The sequence below is a fragment of the Gopherus flavomarginatus genome, chromosome 5 (assembly GCF_025201925.1).
Source record: "Gopherus flavomarginatus isolate rGopFla2 chromosome 5, rGopFla2.mat.asm, whole genome shotgun sequence".
In the NCBI taxonomy this organism is placed as follows: Eukaryota; Metazoa; Chordata; order Testudines; family Testudinidae; genus Gopherus; species Gopherus flavomarginatus.
The window spans coordinates 98,263,709-98,279,289 of record NC_066621.1 but is presented as its reverse complement, the minus strand read 5'-3'; the positions used below and the strand labels follow the sequence as shown (position 1 = coordinate 98,279,289).

Below are 15,581 nucleotides of genomic sequence, written 5' to 3'. Positions count from 1 at the left end.
CCAGTGCCCACGGATTAAAAGGAGTTCATCCTCTAAAGCTGTACATATTATCTATATTATTGTAGCACCTAGGAGCCCACTCACTGGTGCTGTACAAAAACAGAACAAAAAAAAGATGGTCCCTGCCTCAAAGAGCTTACAATATAAGTATAAGGCAAAATGGATTCAGATAAACAGATGGTGGAGTACAAGGAAACAATGACACAATATTGGTCAGCATGACTGGCAGTGGTCTCAGTACACCAGCGGCCTAACCACTATCAATTTCTGTCAATAACTTTTGCATAAAAAGAAACTGAAGAGAGGCATAGTTGGAGCACTGAAGGAAAAGGGGTCTGGACCATTATAGTATTCTTACAATAAAGCAAGTCTCAGAGCACAGACCAGTCACAGTAGCATTATAATTTTTTAGAAAAAAAAATCTCACATCTTCCTTTTCAAACAATGCTTAGATTAGCTTTCTGGGGAAGGGATCATCTTTTTGCTATGTGTGTGTACAAGGCCTAGCACAATGGGGCCCTTGCAGGTCCCACTGCCATGTAAAAACAATAATTGTTTATGTTATACAAACATAGGGGACAAGATCATTTCCTCCAGATAAGGTTTTTAATCATGAATCTGTCATTAGGTCAAAGGGCACTATGACAGAACCCTCTCACCACCAGCTACTTAGGCCTCCTGTTGAATCTAGAGCAGTGGTTCTCAAAGCCAGTCTGCCGCTTGTTCAGGGAAAGCCCCTGACAGGCTGGACCGGTTTGTTTACCTGCCACGTCCGCAGGTTCAGCTGATCGCGGCTCTCACTGGCCGCGGTTTGCCGCTCCAGGCAAATGAGGGCTGCGGAAGGACAGCCAGCACATCCCTCAGCCCGCACTTTCCCTGAAAAAGTGGCGGACCGGCTTTGAGAACCACTGATCGAGAGCAGCAAAGCCAGTTTCCCAAGTGAGGCAGACTGGGGAGAGGGGGAAAAAAAAAGTGGTGGTAACTTGCAAAAGCCCCACACACCACTGAAAAGACCGACAACTGATTCTGTCACCCAGCATCAAGTAATTCTGATGCTCCCCACTACACAGGCCATTTAAATTTTAATTCCTACAAAACACATCAATTTAATTCTGACTCCCAACAATTGATAGACCCCCATACACACATGGCCCCTTGCACAACTGCTATACACAATTGATATAAATCACACAAAATAGACATAGACCTCCATATTTGATAGACTTCACAAAGATTACAAACCCCAAACATGCACAGAACTCCACCACATTTGATACATGTGCACAGACCTTTCCACATCATTGTTATGCTGGTGTAAGAAGTCATTGATGGTCATCAAAGAGGTCATTGCCACTTTACTCAGACAAATAGTGGTTACCACATCTCCATAGGAGTTAGGGAACACAAGCTGTAAAGTGTACTCCAGAACTATATCTCATGGAGAACTGGTCAAGATCTTGCATAGCTATCTACTGGCTATTGAACTAAGACAAGGTCACAGATCACCACTCTAAGGCCATGTTTACACTACACAGATAAGTCAATATAAGGCAGCTTACATGGACCTAACTGTGGATGTGTACACACTATAATGTTCCTCCCACTGATTTAACTCCCCTGCTACGCTGACATAATAAAACCACCTTGGCAACAGGTGTAGGGCTTATGGGGATAGTTAGAGTGATGCAGTATCAGTGTAAACACTGTGTTGCTTATGTCACCCTAAGTGGCCTCCAGGAGGTGTCCCACAAAGCCCATTGTGTTCGCTCTGGCCACCAGTTTAAAGCCCCAGGAATTTCTGAAATTCCTCTTCCTGTTTGCTCAGCATGGAGAGCTCACATAGCATTTGCCCAGCTGACCATGCTGGCTCCCTGAAACAAAACGTGCGCTTGCCTGGAGTACTCTTGAGTTGTTGGATCTGCTGGGTCTGTGCGGAGAGAAAGCTGTGCAATCACAACTCCACTTCAGCCACAGGAACTTTGATATCTATGGGCAGATTGCTCATGGCATAAAGAAGGGGCAAAATAGGGACACGCAGCAGTGCCGTGCCAAGATCAAGTTGCTGAGGCAGGCATACCAGAAGGCAAGGGAGGCCAATCGTTGGTCTGGTGCATCTCCAAAGACTTGCAGCTTCTACAAGGAGCTTTACAGGAGCTGGAGACTGTGGTCAGTGGAGTCAACACTGAGGAAGATGTGGTGGAAGAGGAAGTGAAGTTAGAGGAGGATGAAGACAGGTGACAGGGACGTGCGGTGGCATGGTGAGCAAGGAACTCTTCTCAACTCCGGAGGGGTCTAGCCAGTCCCAGCACTCCAGCTGTGATGCACCTGATGCAAGAAAGGGGAGCTCTGGAAAATACACTTTGTTCTTTGATACTGCAGGGAGACAAGAAGTAGAGCTCTGCTTTTTTAAATCAGGGTAGAAGGGGGACTTAAATACCCAACACAGGCACAGTATATGCTTCTCATTCCCCTATGCACCTAGGCAGAGGGGGTCCTGCGAGAAAGTTTATTGATGCTCACCATGATTTCCCAGGAATCCTCCTTAGAGATCTCTAGGAAACTTTCTTGTAGGTTCTCTGCAATCTTCTGCCAAAAGTTGCTTGGGAGGGCTACTTTGTTTTCCCCCCACTATAGGAAACTTTGCTGTATGAATCGGCAATTATTTCTGCAGGCAACAAAGCAGCACTTAGGCAAGCAGCATACAAACCTGCTCCGCAGCCACACGTAAGCAGGAGCTGCAACCTTGCATCTTCAGTTACCCTCAGGAGCAAGATATCAGCTGCTATCACCCCCACCTGTGGAAAATGGTGCCAGTATTCAGAATAGTGGCCCTAGGCGCTTATAGTGATTCCCCTCTGAAGCCCCTCACCCTTAGTCCCATCTTGCTCCTTCAACCGCAGGGCCAACTCACCATGGCTAGGGCCCCTGCTGTGCTGTGTGCCTGCCAAGGGGAAGTGAGAAAGTGGTGTTTCTAACTAGTTTGATTCAAGGCTGTGAATGCACTCACAATAGTGCCCCTGCCTATTATTTCTTTAGCTTCTGCAGATGTGCCCTTGACGGTCTCCTCCTGCACAGCGGCTGAGCAGCTCTGTCAGATAAGGAAATGAAACAGGAGGAATAAGGAAGACATGTTCCGGGAAGCGCAGCAATCCTCAGATACTTTGGATTGTGAGCAGAGCTGATCAGTGAGAAAATGCATATGAATAGCCAAGAGAGGAAAAAAGGACAGGAGCAGATGATACAGCTGTTACAGGACCAAGCAGACATTCTGAGGTCCCTGACTTAACTGCAGATGGAACAAACCCATGTTTGCCTCCTCCTGCAGCCCATACAGAACTGCCTTCCATGCCCTCCCCACACACACTCCTCATATGTTCCTGGGCCACCTCAGTATCCCATGTGCTCCACCCTGAAGGACATGTATCACAATGACAGCTGGACATATACCCAACTCTGAAAACCTCATTTGAAAATGTGCGCTTCATTTTCATGTCCCTTCCAGAACAAATAAATGTTTGCATCGCTGTTAAATGGGAATTCCATATCTTTCTATAAGTACATTTTTTTATTTATCTCCTACAAACAGTGATTGCTGCTGAAATTCATACCCAGTGGCAATTGGTGCATTTGCATTATAAAATTAAATGCACACACAGCAATCATTACAAAGTTCAGACTACGGTGCAAGACAACAATGCCTGGCTAAATGCATTACAGACAGACATATTACTGGGGCTCATTGTCAAAATGTTCCTTCAAAGCTTCCCTGATTTGAACAGCCCCCCCCCCGTTGAACCCCTCTTAGTATCCTTAGTACTAAGTAATAGCCTTAGTATCTGGCTGCTCAAAATCAGCAGACAGACAATCCATCCTGATGCTCCTTCCCTGACCATTCCGTCTTGATATCAGTGAAACAATCCCAGTGATCCACCTGAGATTGTAATACCATAGAAAAGCAGCCCTTTCTGTGGATGTACTCCATCACAAGGTGGTCTGGCACCAAAATGGGGATGTGTGTGCCATCTATCACCCTGCTGCCGTTTGGGAATCCCATTGCTGCGAAGCTATCCACTGTTTCCCACTCACAGTCCTTCGTAACAGGAGGCAATTAAGGGCTCTGCACACTTGCATCACTACAACCCCCACAGTGGACTTCTCTGCACACTTGCATCACTACAACCCCCACAGTGGACTTCCCAACTCCAAACTGATTTGTGACTGAGCAGTAGCAGTCCAGACTTGCCAGCTTCCACACAGTGATCACCACTTGCTTCTCCACTGTTAGGGCAGCTCTCATTTTGGTGTTCTTGCGCCAGAAGACAGGAGCGAGCTCCACACACAGTTCCAGGTAGGTGGCTTTGTGCATCCAAAAGTTCTGCAGCCACTGCTCATCATCCCATATACGCATCATGATGCAATCTCACCACTCAGTGCTTGTTTCCTGTGCACAGAACCAATGGTCCACCATGTGCAGCTGCTCTGTGAATGCCAAAAGCAATCTTGAATTGTTTCTTTCCATGACAGAGCAGGAGTCATCATCAGATTCACAGCTAATGAAATACTGTGTTCATAACACTCATGGCAATACGGGAGAGAAGTGTAGGATCCATGCTTTGAGACAGATGGCAGGCACGCAGTTTACAGTGGCTGTTGAAAAGCCGTGCAAAATGTAGTTAGAAGCCCATGGAATAATGGGATGGAGAAAACTGCATAATGGGATGGTGAACCCGTCCCCACAAAGCACTGCAAACTCTTCCCAGAACACCCAGAGGCAGATGGTGGCAAGTTGCACAGTGGGATATCCACCCACGGTGCACGGCTCTGTCTGTCAATGCAAGAGCGCCAACTGTGGACACGATCTGCCATCATGTGTGTGGTGTGGATTGCAAAAGAAGTAGAATTACAGCGGTGGATGATAGCTGACATAACTTATGTTGATTTAACTTTGTAATGTAGATATAGCCTGAATGTTATCATTGTTATTACTCACAGCGGGACCAAATTTCTGCTGGAATTGATCAATGACTATGTACTTCATATTTTCCTCTTCTTCCTCCTCTGCAATGAAAAACACAGCATTAGAGATTTCCCCTGCATCAGTAATCACAGTGGATGTATATTTCATACCCGCACTCAAGTCTCATCTTTATGATAGCTGTACACAGTCCCACCTTCCCTTTTCTCCAAAACAAAAAAGTCCAAATACATTACTGCATTTCCAAACCAAGCTTGCTGCAACTATGCCTAGCAAACATAGAATGATTGTCTGTCAGCAGCAACTCCAGCCTCCAGAATTTTGATCTCAATGTGAAACAGAAACCACTAACGAGTTTTAAAAGTAATCTTCAAATGTTTAAAAAAAAATAGGTAGGTGCCTATTTTAAGTTCAGAACAGTAAGTATTAGGTAGATAAGGCGAGCTAGGCTTATGTTTGTTTTCTTTATTTGCAAATGTGTATTTGGCTGGAAGGAGTTCAAATGTGTATTTGACTGGAAGGATTTTAATTTGTACTTGAATACTTAGGCTGGGAGGGTATTCCCAGTGTTTATAGCTGAAAGACCCTGTAACGTATTCCATCTTAAATTTACAAAGATAATTTTTACTGTTTTTTCTTTCTTTAATTAAAAGCTTTTCTTGTTTAAGAACCGGATTGTTTTTTTATTCTGGTGAGAACCCAGGGGACTGGGTCTGGATCCACCAGAGAATTGGGGGGGAGAAAGGAGAGAAGGGGGAGAGAAAGGTTAATTTTCTCTCTCTGTGTTAGGATTACTTTCTCTCTCAGGGAGAGTCTGGGAGGGGGAGAGAGAAGGAGGGGGAACGGTGAATTTTCCTCTCTGTTTTAAGATTCAAGGAGTTTGAATCACAGTGATCTTCCAGGCTTAAGTTTTTAGTTGATACCACAAAATAAATGAAACATCAGATTAACACACACACACACAAGATGTATTGCTTATTGCATGAAATACTTTGACTTCTGTGCAAGAGTAGTTGTGCTGCTTTGTGAAAGAGTCATTTTACAGCTGGGAGAAATCCATAGTAAAAGTGTTATGAAAAATGTATAATGTGACAACTAAGATTTCCTTTTATATAATATATATTGTATATTTTAATATTGCTCCTTATGAGCCTGCAGTTGAATGTGGGAAGAAAAGGTGTTGTGAACCACTTGAGTTCAAAAGGTAAGGAGGAAGAGACTATAGGGCCACAGTCCCAGAATGGCTGAATGTTGATGCTGAAACAATCAACAGTGAAATAGTCAGCAAAGCTGACATTTAAATTGGCATCATTAGGCTTTAGTGTTAACTGATCTATGAGATAATTGAAGCCCATTTAATGAAGTTCATTCAAAGTGCCTCTTGAAGGCACAAGTACTAAAATGCATTATTACGGAGAGAACTTTTTCCTCCTTATTAGCCAGGACAAATTGGAGACTATTTTAATAGCAGCTCCAGTGCCATCTTCTTGTTTTCCGTTTATGACAAGCCAAGGAGCTTGTACCATTCTGATGTAAACTTGCACTTCTGTTTAAGGTTTCAAGCTGCTTCGTGAATAAGGGCTTGTCTACACACAAAACGGAACCGAAATAACTAAATAAACGGAAATAGAAAGATGGAGGGGGCCAAACACATAGTTAATTCACACCGTTAGTTATTTCAGGGCAAGTCTGTGTGTGGACTGCCATATTTTGGAACAAGAGTGCCTAATTTCAATTTGACTTAAGAGACAGTCACTCTTATTCCAAAATATGAGAGACCACACACAGATTTGCCCTGAAATAACTAAAGGTGAGAATTAAAAAAAACCTATTTAGTTATTTTGGTCCAATTTGCATATAGAGCGTGAAAAGGATATAGAACGTGGGAAAGGAGCTTGTGCCACATACTAAGTGTTTGGCTTGCAGAAATACTGAACTTGCATTCCTAATATCACAGTTACCTGCCAGGGTATATTTTAAGTTACTCAGGATGGTGACCTGGCTCTCTGGGGAAATACGAGAAGAACTCTGTGGGCTGTGATCTGCTGGTTCTCCCCTGTCCATATCAGTTCCTCTGGTAACTAGATTGTCCCTGCACAAAAAAACAGTGTAAGATATCACATACAGTGCTGTAGTGAACACGCATTGGGACATACAACATAAACATGATAATATGTTGTAAGGCATTGTTTGACTTTCATCCAGTATCATACATACAGACATGTGGTGAGCTGCCCCACATGTCGTAACAAGCTGTGGGAGGGAGGAGCGAGAATACGGAGCACTGAGGGGAGAAGGTGGGGAAGAGGCAGGCCCGGGATTTGGCCAATACGGGCAGTGGGCGGGCAGAGTTGGGGTGGGGACTTTGGGGAAGGGTTGAAATGGGGGTGGAGCAGAGGTGGAGTTGGGGCAGGGCTGGGATGGGGGGGGCCACCCACTGGCACCAGGAGAAGTTGGCACCTATGGAATGAACAGAAGAGAAAGTTACTCACCTTGCAGTAACTGAGGTTCTTCGAGATGTGTGTCCCTGTGGGTGCTCCACTCTAGGTGACGGTGTGTCCCAGCGCTGTTGATGGGAGATTTTCGGTAGCAGTGCCTGGTTGGGACGCACACACTCAGTTGGTATCTCTAGTCTCGTTGGAATCTTCCTGAGTGCGTGTGCCCCACACTCTCCTCAGTTCCTTCTCTACCGTGGAGAATCATACTAGTACTCCAAAGTAGAGGGGAGGAGGGTAGGGAGTGGAGCACTCATAGGGACACACATCTCGAAGAACCTCAGTTACTGCAAGGTGAGTAACTTTCTCTTCTTCTTCAAGTGCTGTCCCTGTGGGTGCTCCACTCTAGGTGAATGTGTAGCAGTACCCACTATGGTTGGTGGGACTTTGGAGATGCGGCAGTGAGTACTGTAGATAGTACTGTAAGGCCTACTATGGTGTCTGCCGTGGTGTCTTGCGTGAGAGCATAGTGTTTTGCAAATGTGTGTTCAGATGACCATGCAGTTGCTTTGCAGATGTCAGGAATGGGAACATTGTGTAGGAAGGCAAAGGATGTCGACATGGCTTGAGAGGAATAAATTCTAATGCCTTCAGGCGGTTGAAGATTTTGCGCACGGTAACAGGATCTGATGCAGTCAGAGATCCACTTGGATAAACGTTGTTTAGAGATAACCGTACCTTTCGATCTTTCGGTAATGGAAACAAAAAGTCGTGGGGACTTACAAAATGGTTTAGTCCTGTCTAAATAAAAGGTGATTGCTCGCCTGATGTCAAGAGTATGCAGGGTTGCCTCTTGAAGAGTTTTGTGAGATTTGGGATAGAAAGTAGCTAAGTATATAGGTTGGTTGAGGTGGAAGGTCGATACCACCTTAAGAAGAAATTTAGGATGTGGTCTCAAAGTGACTTTGTCTTTGGAGAAGATTGTGTAGGGAGGGTGGGCCATCAGGGCGCTCATTTCACCAACTCTCCTTGCCGATGTTATGGCAACTAGGAAAGCCACCTTTATGGCCACATGGAGATGAGAGGAGGTAGCCAAGGGCTCAAATGGAGGTTTCAAGAGAGCATGAAGAACAAGGTTAAGATTCCATGCAGGCGCTGTTGGGTAAATTTCAGGGTAGAGATTTTGTAGGCCCGTGAGAAAGCGTTTTATGGTAGGGTGGGTAAAGAGTGAATAACTATCTGTCTAATAGGTCATGGAAGGTGGTAAGCGCCGCCAGGTGCACTTTGATGGAGCTGAGCGAAAGTCTGTCCTGTTTTAGTTTCAGGAGGTAGTCTAGAATGTTACGGAGGGTCACTTTATTGGGGGTTAAGTGATTACGTGAGTACCAGAGGGCGAAACGCTTCCACTTCTGCAGGCAGGTTTTACGAGTGGAGTCTTTCCTACTGTGCAGGAGGACATATTGGACTTGCTCAGAATGGACTAGTTCATGGATTTGGAACCATGAAGGAACCAGGGTTGTGAGGTGGAGCTTTTGGAGCTGGGGGTGAAGAACCCGTCCGTTGTCCTGGGAAAGGAGGTCTGGCCTGTTGGGGAGAGCCCATGGGTGATGGGAGGACATGCGGAGTAGGTAGGGATACCATGTCTGTCTTGGCCAAGCCGGGGCAATAAGGATGACCCGGGCCTTGTCGTCTGCAATCTTCTGAAGAACCCTGTATAATAGAGGAATTGGTGGGAAGGCGTATAGGAGGGAGTTGTTCCATGGGACGAGGAATGCATCCCCTAGGGATGCAATCTTGAGTACCTCTCTGGAGCGAAACAGGGGACATTTTCGATTCTGGGTTGTGGCAAAGAGATCTATTGAAGGGGTGGCCCCACAGGGAGAAGAGCTTTTGGAGTACTGCGGGGTGCAGTTCCCATTCATGTTCTGTTGAGAAGTGCCTGCTGAGTGCGTCGGCAGTAGTGTTGTGGCTGGTAGGTAGGGAGCAATGATTTGTATTCGATGTTGTATGCACCAATTCCATAGTCAAATGACTTCCATCCAAAGGGAATGTGATCGGGCTCCCCCTTGTCTGTTTATGTAGTACATACATGCTGTGTTGTCTGTTAAGACCCAAAGAGATTTGTTCTTTATGAAGGGAAGAAAGTGAAGGCACGCTCGCCTCACTGCTCTGAGCTCTAAGAGATTTATGTGTAGGTGCGTCTCTGATGCGGACCACTGGCCTATTAGGGAAGCGTCTGTGGCGAGCATGAGCATTGGGGATCATTGCTGGAAGGAAACCCCCATGCAGAGGTTTTTTGGACTTGTCCACCAATGTATGGAAGCTATAACATTGGGAGGAGGAGTTAGCAGCATCCCTAAGGTGTGTCTGTTGGGTTTGAAACTGGAATTGAGCCAGCCCTGGAGACATCTCATGTGTAGCCTGGCGTGCTGAACCACAAAGGTGGTGGCTGCCATGTGACCAAGGAGCTGTAGACAGATTCTTGCCTGTGTCCTAGGACGAATAGAGAGCGTGCATCTGAGCTGCGTGATAGCGAGGAATCTGTGATATGGGAGCGAGGCCCTGCTCTGAATTGAGTCGAGATAAGCTCCGATGAACTTGATCTGTTGTGTAGGTGTCAGGGTGGATTTTTGGATGTTTATTTGGAGGCCTAGGCTGTGAAAGAGGGAGATGGCCAAACGGGTAGCCTGAAGTGTCTCACCGAAGGAGTTGCCCTTGACAAGACAATCATCCAGGTAGGGCAACAGCATGACCCCGTGTTTGTGGAGGTGAGCCATGACCACGGCTAGAGTCTTGGAAAAAACTCTTGGTGCTGTGGAGAGTCCGAAAGGAAGAACTCTGTACTGAAAATGGTCGTGACCGATTGTGAATCGTAGGAAGCGTCTGTGAGCCGGATGAATTGATAATAGGAAAGTAAGCATCCTGTAGATTAAGGGCTGTGAACCAGTCCCTTGATCCAGTGCAGGTATTATTGTGCCCAGTTTGATCATCTTGAATCTTTCTGTCCTCACAAATTTGTTCAGTCGGCATAGATCTAGTATAGGCCTCCATCCTCCGGTCTTTTTCTGAGTTAGAAAGTAATGGGAGTAGAAACCTGTCCCTTGATGTTGTGTCGGCACAGGTTCCACTGCACCTAGTTACAGAAGATGCGCCACTTCTGTGTGAAGTAAGTGGTCATGAGAAGGGTCCCTGAAGAAGGATGGGGAAGGGTAGGAGGATAGGATATAAAAGGGATGGAGTAACCGGACTGAACTAATTTGAGGACCCAGCGGTCCTGTGTAATCTGCTGCCAGGCATGTTGGAAATTCTGGAGGCGGTGGCCAAATGGGCAAGTAAGCGGTGGAATCAAGGGGTGGTCATGCAGACCCTTGACCAACGTTTCAAAACTGTTGTTTATTGCCCGATGGACAGAAGGTGGTGGCTTGATTTCGATTTTGTCTGCGCTTGGGGGGTCTAGTACGATTCCTAGTTATGTTGCATGGTTTGGGTTGAGGACAATAGTACTGTTGTTTGCGGGGTCTTTGGTAGGGTTGGTATCGTTGTCTCCTGGGAAGAGATGGGTGAATGCTCAGGGTGCGCAGTGTCGCTCTAGAATCTTTCATGGTGTGAAGGAGTTCATCAGTTTTTTTGGAGAAAAGTTTGTCCTTATCAAAGGGGAGATCCTCCACTTTGGTCTGCAGTTCTTTCGGGATGCCAGATGCAGAGAGCCATGAGGATCTGCACATAACCACAGCAGTTGCAGTTGTACGGGCTGCTGTATCCGCCATGTCTAGAGATGCCTGTCGGGCCATTCTGGAAATTAGTTGGCCCTCAGTCAGGATTGATTTGAAGTCTGCTCTCCTATCCTCTGGAATGTAGGAGGCAAATTCAAAAAGTTTATTGCAATTATCAAAGTCATAACTGGCGAGGAGAGCAGAATAGTTTGCAATTCTGAATTGTAGTGTGGAGGACATATAAACCTTGCAGCCCAAGACGTCGAGGCATCTAAGGTCCTTCTCTTGCAGGGTGGGTCGATATTGTGACTGTTTCTTCCTCTGTGCAACTGCATCCATGACAAGAGAGTTCGGTGGTGGATGAGAAAATAGGAAGTCAGCATCCTTAGCAGGGACATAGTATTTATGTTCGGCCTTTTTGCAAGTTGGTACTAAAGAAGCTGGGGATTGCCAGAGTGTGTCAGCTGGCTCCAGGAGTGCTTCATTTATAGGGAGCATGATTTTTGAGGGTGCAGACGGTTGAAGGATTCTGAGGAGTCTGTGTTGCGTCTTCTGAACTTCTTCTAAGGGGATATCTTGACTGAGTGCCACCCTCCTGAAAAGTTCTTGAAATTGTTTACAGTCGTCCACGGCTTGTGGAGGTGGAGGGAGGAGGGCTCTGTCCAGGGCTAATGGAGAGTTAGGGGTCGGTGAGTCAGGATATGGTGCATAACTTGCATACTCAGGAGGAGGCTCAGGCACCCTAGAAGTGGACAGAGCAGGAGATTGAGGCACAGAAGGAGGAGTGGTAGGAGGATGTTGCCAAGGGTACCACTGAGGCCAAGGCATAGGGTAGGAGAACCCAGGTGTCACACACGGGGGGGGCGAAGTAGGGAAACTGAGGCTGGTGACCTTGAGCCACAACCTGAGGTGGCAGAGGTGCCTGTGGAGGAGAAGCAGGAGGGGAGAACTCCGCTTGCTGCTGCATCTCAAGGTCACCGTCAGTGAAAGCCAGTTCAGGTGGAGAGAGTGGCAGTTAAAAAAAATGAGCCCTGTGTATCTAGGAGCGGAGAGTGAGGCTCAGGTGACACTGAAAGGTCACATTGAGTGAGAAATGGTTGCTCCTCCTCCCTGGGCTGAGCTGAGCCTGCTCTCTGCTCTAGCTCATTAGCAAGAGAAAGTCAAAGTGACATAGTGCTGCAGACTGCTTGGAGGTGCCCTGCAGGGGGTCTGCTGCTGGTGCCCTGGTGGAAGATAGGCTCGGTGCCGACGTTCTTCTCGGCGCCGAGGGGCATGCTGTCAGCACTGCAGCAGTTTTCGGTGCCGAGGAGGAGCACGCTGTCCGCACCGCGGCCGTTTTCAGTGCTGAGGGGACCGGGGCAACAAGGACCTTCCCGGCACGGGAGGTCGGGTCCCTGCCTCTGTGCTCTGTAGGAGCCGCGGCTGAGGCATTAGAAAAAGCTGAGGCACCTACCTTTGGCGCTGTCACCAGAGAGCGTAGGGATCACGCAGGAGACCCCCTACCCTTGTTAAAGCCTCTCCTGTGAGACTATTCTGCTTCTTGCCTTCACTCCAGGGAGGGTGAAGCAATGCTCCACACTGGTTCAGATCTGGTTGGGGAGCATGTAGGAGCGGGTTTAACTTTTCCCGTCTCCGAAAGCAGCTGTAAGGATTTTTCCATCAGCATTTTGAGCCACAGGTCCCTGTCGCGACGAGCTCTTGACTTGAGGCTCGCGCAATGGAGGCACTTCGCGGAGATGTGGGTGTCCCCAAGGCACTTCACACAATGTGAGTGCCCATCTGTCCATGGCATGGAGTCATGACAGGAAATGCACCTTTTGAATCCTGAAGCTCCTGGCAATATGAATTAGAAATGGCCGGGGAGAGTGTCTCAACAGGAGACAAGCCTGAGAGATTTTTTTTTTTTTTTTTTAAACTGAGGCCTGGTCTACACTATGCATTTATACCGATTTTAGCAGCGTTAAACTGATTTAACGCTGCACCCGTCCACACAACGAGGCCCTTTATATCTATATAAAGGGCTCTCTAAACCGGTTTCTGTACTCCTCCCCGATGAGAGGAGTAGCGCTGAAAATCGGTATTACCATATAGGATTAGGGTTAGTGTGGCAGCAAATCGACGGTATTGGCCTCCAGGCAATATCCCACAGTGTACCATTGTGACCGCTCTGGACAGCAATCTGAACTCAGATGCACTGGCCAGGTAGACAGGAAAAGTCCCGCGAACTTTTGAATTTCATTTCCTGTTTGCTCAGCGTGGAGCTCTGATCAGCATGGGTGGCGATGCAGTCCCAAATCCAAAAAGAGCTCCAGCGTGGACCGTATGGGAGATACTGGATCTGATCGCTGTATGGGGAGGCAAATCTGTTCTATCAGAGCTCCATTACAGAAGACGAAATGCCAAAGCATTTGAAAAAATCTCCAGACATAGGCCACAGCAGGGACTCAGCATAGTGCTGCGCGACAAGCGTAACGGAAAGCCAAAGAATCAAATGGACGCTCATGGAGGGAGGGAGGGAGTACTGAGGACTCCAGCTATCCCACAGTCCCCACAGTCTCCGAAAAGCATTTGCATTATTAGCTGAGCTCCATATGCCTATAGGGTCAAACACATTGTCCGGGGTGGTTCAGGGTATAGCTCGTCAATTTACCCCCCCTCCGTGAAAGAAAAGGGAAAAAAAATCGTTTCTTGACTTTTTTATATGTCACCCTATGTCTACTGCATGCTGCTGGTAGACATGGTGCTGGAGCAATGAACAGCAGCACCCTCTCTCCTCCCCTCCGCGGTGGCAGACGGTACAATGTGACTGCTATCCATCAGCAGCAGCAGCAGGCTGTGAGTGCTCCTGGCTGGCCTCAGGTGAGGTTGGCCGGGGGCGGCTGGGTAAAAATAGGAATGACTCCCAGTCATTCCCAGTAGATGGTACAGAACGGCTGGTAACCGTCTTCATCATAGCAACTGGAGGCTGAGCTCCATCAGCCCCCTCCTTTCATGTCTAAAGAAAAGATTCTGTACTGCCTGGACTATCATAGTAGCGGGATGCTGGGCTCCTCTCCCCCGCACCGTTTAATGTCCTGCCTGGACTATCATAGCAACTGGAGGCTGCCTCCCCCTCATTTTATCTCACTAACAAGTCAGTGTTTCTTATTCCTGCATTCTTTATTACTTCATCACACAAATAGGGGGAGACATTGCAATGGTAGCCCAGGAGGGTTGAGGGAGCAAGGAAGCAACAGGTGGGGTTGTTGCGGGGGCACCCCCTAGAATGGCATGCAGCTCATCGTGTCAGATCCCGCAGAAATGGAGCAGCTGTGCTCTCTGGTACACTGGTTCTCTAGCACACTTGCCCCATATTCTAGGCAGGACTGACTCTATTTTTAGATAAACCATAAAGGAGGGAATGACCCGGGGGGTCATTCCCATTTTTGTCTTTGCGCCCTCAGCCGACCTCAGCCAGAGCACCCATGACAGCACCAGATAGTACAGAATGACTGATAACCATCATCTCATTGCCAATTTACAATGGCATGGCAGACGGTACAGAACAACTGATAACCGTCTCTGCTATCTTGCGAAGGCAAATGAATGCTGCTGTGTACTGCTGCAGTACCACCTCTGTCAGCGGCATCCAGTACACATACGGTGACAGTGACAAAAGGCAAAACGGACTCCATGGTTGCCATGCTATGGCGTCTGCCAGGGAAATCCAAGGAAAAAGGGCGCAAAATGATTGTCTGCCATTACTTTCATGGAGGAAGGAATGAGTGACGACATTTACCCAGAATCACCCGCGACACTATTTTTGCACCATCATGCATTGGGATCTCAACCCAGAATTCCAATGGGCGGGGGAGACTGCGAGAACTATGGGATAGCTACGGGATAGCTACCCACAGTGCCACGCTCCGGAAATCGACGCTAGCCTTGGTACATGGATGCACACCACCGAATTAATGTACTTAGTGTGGCCGCATGCACTTGACTTTATACAATCTGTTTTACAAAACTGGTTTATGTAAAATCGGAATAATCCCGTAGTGTAGACATACCTTAAGAAACTAATTATGTAACTATACTAAAGGAAGGGAAACAACTGGGATTAAGTAATAATTATTTCTATGTTCTTTGTTACTGTTTTCTATAGAGACCAGGGAAGAAAAGGCAGCACTGCCCCAAGTCCCATCTTCAGACGAGGATGGTTGAGAAGGAACTGAGGAGGGTGTGGGGCGCACGCACTTAGGAAGATTCCAACGAGACGGGAGATATCAACTGACTGCGTGCGTCCCAACCAGGCACTGCTACCGAAAATCTCCGATCAACAGCGCCAGGATGCACCGGCACCTAGAGTGGAGCACCTACAGGGACAGCACTCAAAGAAGAACAGGTAATCACATCCCCTGTCACCCATTCCTAGCTTCTGACAAACGGAGGCTAGGGACACCATCCCGGCCCATCCTG

The 15,581-nt window shown here is 47.3% G+C and overlaps 1 protein-coding gene across 9 annotated transcripts in view; it reads right to left on the bottom strand.

Moving 5' to 3' along the window:
- EXD1 (exonuclease 3'-5' domain containing 1) overlaps positions 1 to 15,581 on the bottom strand; it is a 47,078-nt gene that overhangs the window by 19,046 nt on the left and 12,451 nt on the right. For all 9 annotated transcript variants that reach the window (XM_050954824.1, XM_050954818.1, XM_050954822.1 and 6 more), the window contains 2 exons: positions 6,937 to 7,067; positions 4,991 to 5,058 (listed from right to left, as the gene is read on the bottom strand). In XM_050954824.1, coding sequence (XP_050810781.1) covers positions 4,991 to 5,058; positions 6,937 to 7,067 — 199 coding nt within the window. The remainder of the gene's footprint in view (positions 1 to 4,990; positions 5,059 to 6,936; positions 7,068 to 15,581) is intronic.